The sequence below is a fragment of the Heloderma suspectum genome, chromosome 3 (assembly GCF_057233095.1).
Source record: "Heloderma suspectum isolate Gila_16-S chromosome 3, 16-S_ref, whole genome shotgun sequence".
Lineage (NCBI taxonomy): Eukaryota > Metazoa > Chordata > Lepidosauria > Squamata > Helodermatidae > Heloderma > Heloderma suspectum.
The window spans coordinates 249367503-249380862 of record NC_139460.1 but is presented as its reverse complement, the minus strand read 5'-3'; the positions used below and the strand labels follow the sequence as shown (position 1 = coordinate 249380862).

General features: G+C 41.6%; 1 protein-coding gene across 1 annotated transcript in view; it reads left to right on the top strand.

Annotated features, from left to right (window-relative positions):
- Positions 1-336: 336 nt before the first annotated feature.
- CASP7 (caspase 7) overlaps positions 337-13360 on the top strand; it is a 31315-nt gene continuing 18291 nt past the window's right edge. The window contains exons 1-2 of the mRNA XM_084846176.1: positions 337-407; positions 4024-4142. Of these exons, the coding sequence (XP_084702302.1) occupies positions 393-407; positions 4024-4142 (134 nt within the window). The 5' untranslated portion in view covers positions 337-392. The remainder of the gene's footprint in view (positions 408-4023; positions 4143-13360) is intronic.

The window sequence follows — 13360 nt, the reverse complement described above, 5'->3', positions numbered from 1 at the left end:
TTTGGCCCCAAAGTCCAGGCCCATCTGCACCTCTCCACAGGGTCGTTGTTTTTGTTTTGTTACAGGCCATGGCCTGGACCGCCATGATGCGAAGGTCATCGGCTTGGGGTCGGCGACGCATTGCTGGCGAAAGAGTTCCGTATCTGCCCAGCGCTTCTGGTGGAGACAAAGCTCCCCGGGGGCCTCGGCTCAGGATGCGGCGCCATTCGCCGCCTCGGGCTCATGGGCGGGACGCTGGGACGTCCGTTCCAAAGTCCTCTTCTTCGAGGCCGTTTCCTGTGCTGGGGAAGCGGAGTCGAAGAAAGCCGGGCGGGGCTTTCGCTTTCGCTTTCGCTTGACTTTTCACCGAGCAGAGCGCGGACGCAGCAGAGCTTCTCGGCCGCCCCTTCCTCATGGATCGCACGCAGGCAAGTCTATCCCCGACCCCCCTCGCGTACAGCCGGGGCGAGCCCCAGACCTTCTCCCGCTCCGGCCCTGCCTCCCGCTCACTTCTCCATTTCATCCTTTAATCCGTTCTTGGCCCGGATTCTGTTCCGCTTCATCTCCTGTAAGGTCTCTGTGCCTCGCCCGTTGCAAGCCTATATAAATGCAGCCCGTTCCACCTAGTTCTTGCCTGTCCGCACGTTCTGTCCCAATTTCTTCATCTCCCCTCACCTCCACTATCCCGTATTTGCTTGTCTATCTCTACAGTTGCTACTTTTGTTTTCTGAAAGCGACACCTGTTGTATTTCTGCCTGTCAATATAGCTGTTAAATGTAACAAGCCCAGCTTCTTTCAGTATTGGATCTCCATGCTAGAAAACACTGGCCTGGTGAACTTCTGCCTGCTGGGCAGCTCTCAAATGCCACGACTTGAGCCCATCGCTCCATCTCCATGCTAGGGATAGCTGACCTGGGGAATTCCTACCAGTCACGCAACTGTAAAAGATACCAGAGATTTGGTCAGAAAAAAGTAACCGCTGTATCTAATCCTAAACTGAACATGTTCTGTTTTACCCCTTTCAGTTCTACTGTTTTACCACTGTCCAGTAGTGTATATACAAGGTCACACCTTTGAATTTTGCATGAATTAAACTAGAGCCAACTCCACCCTGGTTCTGTACTCATAGCCATATGATAAATAAAAATCCCTACATATGAAACTCTTTTAAAGGCTGTTAAAGAGTAATTTTCAGTTTTAGTTTCTGTTTTAAATCTGTTACTACATTTTAAAACTTAGGTTTTATTTTGGTTTTTATTCTATACTGTAGTTTTAAATTTTTAACTTTCATATCATATTTTATCGTGTTTGTTTGTTTATTTATTTATTTATTTATTTAATTTCTATACCGCCCAATAGCCAAAGCTCTCTGGGCGGTTCACAAAAATATATAATAAATAATAAAAGTATATAATAAATAAATTTCAGCGGTGGCCAGGAGTGCATTTGCACAGTTAAAGCTAGTGCGCCAGCTGCACCCGTTCCTTGAGATGTCTGAGTTGGCCACAGTGACACATGCCATAGTTACATCCCATTTGGATTACTGTAACGCGCTCTACGTGGGGCTGCCTCAGAAGAGTGTTCAGAAACTTCAGCTGGTTCAAAGAACTGCGGCCAGACTGCTGACTGGGGCTGGTTACAGGGAGCATACAACTCCCCTGTTAAAACAGCTTCACTGGCTCCCAGTCTGTTTCCCAGTGGACATAGTGCACTCCCAGTGGACATAGTTGCACTGTTCTTTGGATACCATAAACGTTTATCTTACTGAACTTGGATCGATATAAATGAACATAGATATAAAATGCCATGCAATATAGCCAGTTAAGAATTTATCTGAAATACAGCGGTCATCACATTTGTATAATTTCTTTCAATTGATTTGTGCAGACTTGTGGCAGTTCTCAAGCAAATTCTTGTAACTCAAGTTTGCAAATTCAAACTTGGTGTTTTTTTCTCCAGCGTTGCCCAGTATGGATGCTACAACTATTAGCTGTTAAATCTCCTGCCTTTTAACCAATCAATTAAAATTTAAACACACTTGTATATTACCAGATTCAATATCAGTTTTGTTTTTAGTTAAGCAGATGTGAAAAAACTTACAATATCATGAAGAATATTTAGAAGTTCAGTTGAAAGTCTGTGCTGAAGCTTTTCTTTTTCATGCATGTTACTCTAACATTCCAGAACCAAAATTGTTAAAATTGGCTCTTTCCAATTAAAATTGGCTACTACAGATTAATCAACTAAGGACACAATCCTATGTGGATTGCTGGCATCCTCTGAACTTGGAGGCTGCCAATTATCCAATGCAGGGTGGAATTTGGTGATTTTGCCCATTTAGCAGTGGTGCCTCAGAGCGGGAGGGAAGGAGGCCAAGGTGGCCTCCCCCTTTTCCCTGTCTCAGTGCTCTGTTTTCTGAGTGCGGAGAGGTAGCCGGCGTGGTTCTCTCCATGCTAGCTATGAGGGGACGGGGAGCATGGTTTCCTGGTTCCAAGGTCAGAGCCCTGTCTCTGACCTCGGAGGCAGGAAACCAAACTATCCTATCCCCCCTCAGATGTTGCCGGGGGGGGCATAAGATTGCTCCCTAAAGCTTAGGTTGATCCATTTTGCAAATAGCTGCTGGTCTGTCACCTGTGGAAAGAGTCACCTCCAGGAGACCAGGCAGGGAAACTTCACAAATGTTCTTCTTGTTTTATTTTTTCTTTCAGGTCACACGTGACCTATTTGTGGGAGAGTGGGCTAGTAGAAAAAATCCTGTGAGCTAGTAATTTCTGCAGACTTACTTACAAGGCTTGATGCATTTGCCAATTAAACTAGTTTAAAATTTGCAGCCATAATAGAAGCTACTGAACTTTTGAGCTTATTAGAGAGCAATCCTATGGCCACTAGACACTGTCTAGAGGACCATAGGATGTGCTCATTTCTGGGAACCGACCTCGGAGCGCGGGGTCCAAGGTCAGTTTCTGGAAAACTGACTGCCCCCCTCGTCCATGCTGCCTCGGAAGCAGCTTGGAGAAGCCCCATCCTCTGTGCTAGGAAGAGGAGCATGGAGCGACTGAAAAGGAGCATTCTGGGGGGCATTCCGTGGCAGGGAGAGCGGAGCTGAACTTAACGAGACATCGAATGTGTCGTATGGCAGCTTCCTCTCTCGGTCAGCCCCCCTGCTGCTAAACAGCTGAAAACGGCTGTCTAGCAAAAAGCAAGGCAGGAGAAGCGGAGAGGGAACGATCCTCCCCATGGCTCTCCTGCCTTGGTTTGGATAGGTGGGCGCCTCCAAGTTCGGAGGCGGGTGCCTATCTTGATAGGACCACGCCCTTAAGAGTGCTAGAGTGCTCCCCAATATCTGATTTCTTACACACATCTTCAAGCACAATGTGTATCCTCTTACAACTACATCTTTCTTGTTTATAGTAGAGCTTCTGATGGGGAGAAGGGTGCTGGAAGGAAATTCTCACATGTAGTAGGAAACTGGATTGTGTCCTTAGTGTGAAATTTGAATTTGGCAAGTAAATAGTTAACATCATTCAACTAAAATCAATTAACAAGACATGCAGCATAATCCTATACCTGTTTACTCTGAATTAAGTTGCACTGAGTTCAGTGGGACTTGCTCCCCAGCAAATGTACACAGAATTGCGATCTTAAAAGATTTGGGGCTCAGTTCAGTTCAATCCATACCTTGTGCACACAGCTCTGTATGTACATGTAGCCAATAGCGCTTTCCTAACCAATAGTACTCCTTCCATATGTATACATGAGTGTTTAAGAAAGAGAGGGGTTGGATTTGAACACGTATGTTTTGAAAAGCATCTCTCCAAGGTGAATTTCAAGTAAAATCTGGACACTTTAATTCAAACTCTAAAATTTTCCTGAATTTTGAAACTTTATGAAATACATTTCATAATTATATTTATAATTCATAATTCATTATCTAATACATTTACAGTTCTTCTGTAACTCTAAATTGGGAAAGAATCTGTGGAAAAGTAACAGTATTTTTAAGAGTGTTGATCATAGAACTCCATCATTTATTTATCCAAATAGCTGGGAGAAGACCTTCCTGATCCTGTGTCACCGCAGATGGATGAAGATGATGAAAGAGGCTGTGGTGATGAAACAGATGCGAAGCCAGATAGAAGAAGTCGATTCCCAATACTTTTAAAGTAAGGAGCACTCTTCTTTTTATAAAAAGGAAAAATACTTAGTTTGTCTAAAACTCTTTTGCATTAAAATTTTTGATTCAAATTTGACTGTACATGTGAACAAACCATTCTTGAACAGGTGAGAATTTATCTTTACTGTGGATCTGTCGACAGAAATGTAACAGGGAAATGCAGACTTATTAATTGCTCTGATTATTATTTTTTACTTATGCCAAATACAGTATAATCTAATTTTTGCAAACTGCACAGAACAGATAATAGGTAATTTGTGAGATAATTTATATAGAGTTGAGTACAACAGAGGGGGCCGAAAGATAACGTACTAGGAATAGTTAAGAAAGAGTTTGTGATAACAAGGGCCCAAATTACATGTTACACATATATAGTAGTAACCTCACAGTCCTGCTAGGAAAATATCTGGTCAGGGATGTGAGGAGCAGCAAGCACAAGTTTGAAACTCAGTGGGAGCAGGAAGAGCTTATTAGAGGGGTGGGGGAGTGCAGTGGGGATAAGTAGCCAATCCCATCATCTCCCGCTCAACTGTCTTCCACTCCTGATCACTGCTGGTGTTCTAAAAGTGTCACTGGGCTGCCACTGCTCATATTTTTGTGTATAACATGTAGTTTCCACTATCAAGGTCAATTAGGTTAGTGAGTAAAAGTGAAAGGCCATTTTCAGTGGTGGCCCCATATGTATGGAACTCCCTCCCAAGCAGGTAGATCTGGGTCCTTTCCTGACTGGCTTTAGACAGGTTTCAAAGGCCTTTTTATTTCAACCTGCCTCTAGTTAAAATGATAGGCTGGGTTTTTAACTGTTACTGCTCCGTTTTAAATTGTAACAGTCTTCTGTTGGTCTGGATTAGGAATTGTTTATGATGCTGTGTAACATTTTTAGGTTTTAAAATGTTCTAATGGTCCTGGAAGCCACCTTAGGAAACCTTTGTCTTTGAAAGGCAGCATAAAAATCCTTAAAAGAAATGAATGGATTTGGATTCAGATGAAAGACTTCTTTTTTTAGAAAGGAAAAACTTAGTTCTTTTATTGTCTTGTTGGCTAGTTTGTAATAAAAACATCTTCATCGTAACATCTTCAGATGGACAGGTTGTGAGAGGGAGGATGAAGGATACCGCTTCTTCTCCACTTCATAGTTCCCACTCTCAGAATAGCAATTCTTGCTCCAGACAGGTAGAACTCTCACCTTATCAGAGGCACTGGTCAGAATGAAGTTTTCCTTGTGAGCAGATGGGCTTGCAGAGAAGGTAACCAGGTTCCCATGATAAGCCAGGTGTTCTACCTGCAAATAGATCAGCTAGTGAGAAAGGAGGAGACCCTATGACTCAATACAATCTCTATTGCTTCCCCTTTTTTCCTGTTGAAGGGGATCTTAGGGATGGGTTGAAGACAGGAGGGAGAGCTTGATAGTTAGGGTAATTTTTATTTCACTTATTTATTACATTCCTATACCACCCAATAGCTGAAGCTCTCCAGGTTCACAACTATTAAAACCATAAAATTCAGCATGAAGAAATACAATATAAAAGTTTAAAACTACAGTAGAAAATAAAAACCAAAATAAAACCTAGCAGCAGTGCAAAGATTTTAAATACAGTAACAGATTTCAAACAGAAACTAAAACTGAAAATTACTCTTTAACAGCCTTTAAAAGAGTTTTTTATATAGGGACTTTTGTTCATCATCATCATCATCATTATTATTATTATTATTATATTTATATCCCGCCTTTTTCCCAATACTGGGACTCAAGGCAGCCTTACAATGTTAAAACTGCTACAATTAAAACCTCTAAATATAAATATAAATACAACTGTACAAAAGTTAAACATATAATTAAATCATCAATATTAAAATTGTAAAAATATTAAAACATTAAAAGACAACTGGAACAACATCATAGTGATTTGGACCACAGAACCAGGGTGGCGTTAGCTCTGGTTCAGTTCATGCAAAGTTCAAAGGTGTGACCTTGCACATACAATAATGGAGAGTGGTAAAAAAGTAGAGTTGAAAGGGATAAAACAACGTGTTCAGTTTAGAATTAGATACTGTGGTAACTTTTTTTCTGACGGAGGCTCTGGTATCTTGTAGGAATTCTCCAGGTCAGCTATCCCTAGCATGGAGTACAAGTTCGTTTGGCAGGGCAAAGTGTAATGAACCTGACTTCTGTTGGCCATGCTGGCTGAAGTCTGACTAGCTTGACATGATTGGCTTCTATTTTTAAAAGCCTGTTCTAACTGATATATGTGTGTGTTTAATGTCTGTCACCTAGCAGAAGCAAGTACATGAATTTGGTCTGCTCTCATGAGATTCTCTAATTAAATACTAGTATGTTTGCTACCTATCAGAGGTGTGGTTACCCAGCTTTAGTGTGTAGGAAGGCATGATCTTGTTACCCAGATCCCAGATGGGATATTTTAAGTTTAAAGAGAGACAGTATCTGGTAGCGCGCTCTCCCTCCCTCCCTCCCTTGCGCGTGCGCGCACACACACGCACTTTGTGGTGTGTGGCTGTATGACCTGAAGAGTCTAGGATCTTTGCAGATCATTGTCATCTTGAACTCTTTGAAATGGCCTGAACAAAGGATTTTTGGACAAGTCAACTTCTATTGAGCCATACTGGCTACTACAACCTGAAAAACCCAAGTATGAAGTAGGACATCACCTAAGTAGTTCTTTGTTTTGTTATCTTTATGTTACTTTTGTTTGCTTCTGCTCTGTAATCAATTTCCATTAATTTGTATGAATATTGTCTCCAGAGGTACCAATCTGTGCACCCACATTTTATGAAAAAGCCTACTTACATTACTTAAATTACATGTTTTCTTAAAAGGGCTTCATGCCTAGATTACCAAGCGGGATTACCAAGGGGGATCCAGACGTTATCTGAAGGCCCAGACATTAAAAGTACTTCTCTTTCATGATTTTCATTCATATTGAGCATGTCTTTAGTGGCTTTCCAACTTGGTAGTAGTAGTAATGGGGAAATAGTCCTTGCTAGCAAACTAGATCACAGTCCAGGCTTGGGTTGGGTATTTTAGTCTTCTGCAAATGCAACCAGAAGTTAAGACTACTTTTTTAAAAGGAATCCCTTACAATTAGCCATCCAGGTTTTTCTTTTCCAGAACACCCTAAACTAGGGGTTAGCAGTTGGCTCCTATATGGTGCAGGCTGCCTTGTCCCTTAGTCTTCAGTTGCCAACAATTTTGTCCCTCCTCTGTGATTTTATAAAGTAGGGAGTGAGTTTACTCCTGCATGTGACCCTCTGTTTCCTTTTATCTTTCTTCGCCAGGGCATGGCTTAACAAAGTAAGAGCTGAGGGAGATAGAGAATTCTGGTGCTTATCCCTCTCTTTGTCCCCTTTTGAACACCTCAGAAAAGGAACCAGAAAAGTATGCAAGTAATAGGAGAATCTCCTTATCACACACTCTGTCTCCTTCCTTCCCAGCCATTTCCCAAAGGCAGGAAGGAAACCTTGTTTATGATAGTGATGTACACTGCAAATGTTATTGCTGCAATTTTATTTCCAGAGCAAACTGTGATGGTGGCCCTTGTCCTAAAATACTTCGTACACTTTTTAAATTTGCTGTTCCCCCCGCCTCTGCTATTTATTTGATACATGGCCTCACCTCCTTTTAGTGTGTTAATTCAAGGCTCAACTTCTAATTTAGTATTCTAGGGAAATTGCTGTTTTTAAAAAAATGAAACCTGTATATTTTATTTCCACTAGATGGCAGACAAATATAACCTTTGCTTCAGAGAAGCCCATATACAGTGAGCAGGAAGTGATATTCCAAAATCCAGTCAGGCAATGCCTTGATTGTTGTTGTTCAGTCGTTAAGTCGCGTCTGACTCTTCGTGACCCCATGGACCACAGCACGCCAGGCCCTCCTGTCCTCTGCTCTCTCCCGGAGCGTGCTCAGGTTCATACTACCTTGATTAGAATCGACCAAATAGGCACAAAATTGTAGGCAAGCTTTTGAGTTGTCAAGATCTCTTCATCAGGCATGATGTAACAAAAGCACAGTTGAGGGAGGAGCCAGACGTAGTGGTGGTGGGGGAAAGCTGACAATGTCGAAGTTATTAAGTCTTCATGAACAGAGTCTTAAAATGGAATGAAGGAAGAGTTAAATGGATTAGGCTCTTCTAGTTATCAGCAAGTTTCAGGTTACCCCTAGGACTGTTAGGACAAACAAACATGTAATGACTGCCCCATTTTTGAAAATATAAAATCCAGTAAGCAATCCACTTTTGGAACCTTTATGTGGTCTGCAAGCTAAACTGCAGTGGGACCGAACAACCCCTCAGTCACCACAGTTATGGGCAGATAATCTGTTATTATATGTACTCCAAATATATTCCAATCAATAGGAGTCAGATAGGAGAAATGGTCTTTAGATTGTCTCTAGTATTAAAGTTATGTGTTTGGGATTCGTTGACATTCCCAAAGCTGCAGTTCTAAGCCACTTGGACCTAAGTTCTTTAAAGGCAACAGGACTTTCACCTCAAAAGCTTTGGCACAGCGATTGACAACCTTTGGGGGCACATTTAGCAATTTGATAAACTGTCCTGGGCACCACCACAAAATGGCTGTCATGGAAGACATGGCAAAGGACAAGTAACCTCTCCAAAAGACTGAATATGAAGCAGAGGTCTGTCCCAACATACTAAGCAACTCCTTTGAAATGTTGTTGTAAATAAATAAAACACAGTTTTCAGCGCCAACAGAAGCCTTTTTTACAGCAGCCCCAACTGCTGGAAAAAAGTGTTAATTTAAAAAAAAAAAAAAAGTGGGAGGGCCAGGGCACCTTAGTGGAGCCAAGAAAGGTGTCGGGCATATTGGTGCCCACGGGCACCATGTTGTCTACCCTGCTTTGGAATGTCCTTCCTGAAGAGGTATGCCTGGTGCCTCCTTTGAAATCTATTTGGTGCCAGGTTAAGACATCGTTACGTACCTAGTTATTTTATTTTGCATAAACCCTCATTATGCCTTTGTATTTGTTATCTGCTGATAGTTTATTATGGTTGATAATGTTAGAGTTTTATTGTAGCAGGTTTAAATAGTGTATTATCTATATTGTACACCACCCTGAAAACTGATTTGATGAATGGGGCTTTAGAACAAAGCATTATGTCCAAATGACCTTAATCACAGTTTGTGTACACACTAAACGGGGAATTTTGAATGTGTGTTTTCTCCATTATCCCTATAATATGCATATGGCATGTACTTTTTGTATTGATGTCCAGTCTTTTCCCCTCTGGTGTGGTGTCCGGTTGTTTGGGGGTTGTTTTTAAGATAGAGACAGTGAACTCACAAATTGGGCATACCTGTGTGCATGTATCTATCACCCGCATCAAAATCTATGGAATACTCCTGGTGGGGAAGTGGGATATGTGCTCTTGCTGCTCCCACAGGATGTACAGAAATCCTAGTTTGCTGAGTATGTGAGCCTTAAATGCATTTATTTGAAGTAAGTTACATATAGCACATTCATATTCAATGTATTTTCAAACTTCCTATATTCTGATCCACATGTGTGAGTGGATTATTTTTAAGCCCATGTACAACAGACTGAGAGTTCAGACTGACTGCCATCACCAGAGTGCATTTTGCTGCTAATGTTTTGGGACACTTATCTTTACAAAACATCTGCTGCATAACTTGCAATATTTTGCTGAGGAAAAAGAGGCTAGACAATCATCTCGGGTTGACCTGAGATCTTATAGGCCCCTTCCAACCCTACTATTCAATTATTGATCTTGTTCCAGGGGCGCTGAATTCTTTTTCTTTTTTTTAAAACAAGACTTAAGGTGCACTACTATGCATGTAAGACATTTTTCCATCTACACAACTCCCAGCATCCGTCCAGCCAGGCATGCTGAGAATGGTAGGATGCTTTTTTCATCTAAACTTGCATAGGATTGTGCCCTAAAGCCATTTTTAAACTGTGTATGATGTAGTTTCTGAGATGTAGTGGGAGGGTTCTGTGCCAGCCTGTTTCTGTTACCTGTCTGTCTTCCTCTTTGGTAGTTAATTTCTACCCATGTTTGATTACTGGCAAGTTACTGTAATCTCATAGACAAGCAAAGTGTTCATAGAAAGAGATATTTGGATGAATTGATTAAAATGTTAGCACACGTTTGTCCTCTCCAGATCTAGACGTGTTCCACTCTCTGTATTGCAATGTCCTTTAAAAGATGACCTTTGCAAAATGACCCTTCATTGCCAAGGAGCAGAGCATTATCTTATTTATATTTTAAAATATAGCATTTTGTCATCCCCCCCCCCTTTTTGCCTTTTTCTGTTTTGAGAGAGGCACAGAGAAAGGGACTGAGCCAGCACTTAGAGGAACAGCTCCTCAAAGCCCAAGTTGGGTGCCTCTCGCCCTCCCCATTGGGATCACTTCTCCATGTGCTGCCTGTGCCTCCAGCTTCACGTTGCTCATCATCCCAACAGAGACATCCCATCTAATTAAATTATCCCTCACATTTTGTGTTGGACTTAACCTGCTTGAATAATTTCAGTTGTGTACATTAGTCCGGTTTGGAGTATTCCTTTTAGGGAAGGGAAGGACATGGGGGGGTACTATTGCGCTCATGTCCTGCTGTGGGCTTCCATAGGCATCTGATTGGCTACTGTGGTAACAAAATGCTGGACTAGACAAGCCTTTGGTCTGATCCAGCACAGCTTTCCTTTGGGAGGGGCCATGGCTCCCAGTCAGTGTCAACAATACTGGGCTAGATGGACTGATGGTCTGAGTCGATATAAGGAAGCTTTCTACATTCCTATCTTCTTAGGCGGATTGACATAGGAAGCATCTCTATGCCAGCCTAAAATCCTGCATATAAAACAGGCTTTCTGCTTCCATTTTAAATGCAGGATCACAACGGACTCCCTTTACATGCGCTTCCTTCCCCCCGCCTTTCCCCCCCGCCTTTTGCCCTTTATCGGAGTCTTCCATATGTTTCATTATACAGCTGCTAGATGGTGCCGTGGTCTACCTCCTCATTTTGCGGCTTTTCCTTTTTCACAAGCGAACTGAAGTGGAACTCAAGTGCGGTAATTTGATAGCTCATTATCTCCAATTTTTTAAAAAAGTGGAATAAAGGTCATTTAGTGCAGGAGACGCTCTGGAGGTTGACAACATCATCTAAAGGGCCTGTAAACTTCCGTGAGTGAGCAATCTCAATAGCAGGATAAAAGCTCCGTGTGAAGAAAGCCCTGTGTGTTGTGGCTCCATATTGTTTGCATAATTAGGCTGTAGTGTTTCAGTAATAATTCTTCCATACTTTCTACACTTCTGATTATATAATGCAAACCTATAAATTAGTTTACCTAATTGTTGTTGTTCAGCTCTCCTGTTGGACTTTGTACAGCAAACTTATTTGCAAGGATATTTCGGGGTGGGGGGGTCAGGAGGGGAACAAAATATTAATGTAACAATTCTCTTAGTTTTAAACAGACAGTATCCAAAAATTGAGCAAACAAAATCGGTCCTAAATACAGTAATATGCAAATAAATATATCTTCGTTAAATAGACCGAAAGGTGTTTCTATCAATTGTTTCAGAATTTTTACGAACACTGCTTAAATGAGCATAGTTATGTGATGGCTTAAAGGGTAATTTTGTCCTACTGCATACCCAGACATGTGCACCTGTCTCTTAAAAACATTTTCCTTTCCTGCATTATCACAGCAAAGCAGTGATGGGTTCACATTGATGCAAGTACATATTTTTCGCCTGTCAGCAGGAGTGGAAGAGACGTATATGACCTCAGCTGCATGCTAGGCCATAGCTATAGAAGTTTCAGTAGCTGTATAGAAAAGTCCTGTGTGATCCATTGCTGACACAGACAAATCCTTGGGTCTGTGAATACACCGTAGCCTGTTTCACTCTCTAGTGTAGCTTAACCATAGTGGGATGCTGGCATTATTAGAGAAGATTAAACCTATTCATCAGTACAAGGTGAACATATTTTTCAGATGCAGAGTGGTGTGCCACTTGATGAAGAGCCAAGGTACTGTATACTCTTTGTCTTTCCCCTGCCCTCTTTGTGGGAAGGGGGGAAATGTAGCTTAAAATATTTAGTATCATGAACTAAGAAAAGTAAAGCTTAGAAGATACGTTGTTTGTAATTGACTGATAACCCACAGGCATGTTGCAGAGTAATACATTCTTAGAATAATTAAAACAGGTCAGAGTGTAGAAACAGAGAACTAATTGCCGCCTTGAAAACAACAGTGGCTTAAAGGTACCTTCTCCCAGTGTGTTTGTGGGCTGGTAGCTGCCATGGCACAGCTCCTTCTCGTTCTTAGATAACATGAGGAGCCGTGGGCCATGTAGAAGTCCACCTTGCATCTCCTTTCCACATTAGTGTTCGACCAGTTCCCAGGAGAAGCCTGTCACATTACCTTAGTGGCATGCAAAGATGGTATGAGAAGGGGCCTTCCAAGGTCCTGAAAATCTGTGCCATGTAGTAGAAGGCTGTACTCTAGAGTTCTGATGATAAATAGAAGAGAAGCTAAAGGAGTGCTATGAAAGCTGGAAGCGTTAAGAAGTAGAAGCTGAAGCAAACATTAGAAAAAAGAATCAAATGCTTTTACAACAGGAAAAAGTATGAATTGGTGGAATAGAAGCCTAGCTGTAGATTTGATGACAGAAATATATTCAGTTGAAAAGTTGGACTGGAATTGTCCCAATGATTATTCTTGATCTTAAATTATCTATAAAGGTGAAAATGTTTGCTCTTTGCCTCAGTTCCAGAGACCCAAGGCATGGAAAGGGAGGGGGGTGCATTCCATTATTTCCCCCACCCCTCCCATACTGGTTGTGATGTACTGCAGTACAAAATTTGACTGGAGCACTTGCCAAACGTATGTATATATTTTATGTCAGGGAACTCTGACCTTAGGAGTTAGGACAGCCTTTCACATAGCTTGTAAATATTGAAAATATCAGAGGAAAAAGAAGTCCTACAACTCCCAGCATACCCCAGCCAGTATCCTGGGAGTTGTAAGACTTTTTTCTGTCTCAACGTGCATAGGATTGTGCCCTTAAGCAGTTTTTAAACTGTGTATGATGATAGTTTCTGACATGTAGTGGGAGGGTTCTGTGCCATCCTATTTCTATTTCCTGTCTGTCTTCTACCACCCCTCCCTTGTTAGTTAATTTCCACCCATGTTTGATGGCTGGCAAGTTAC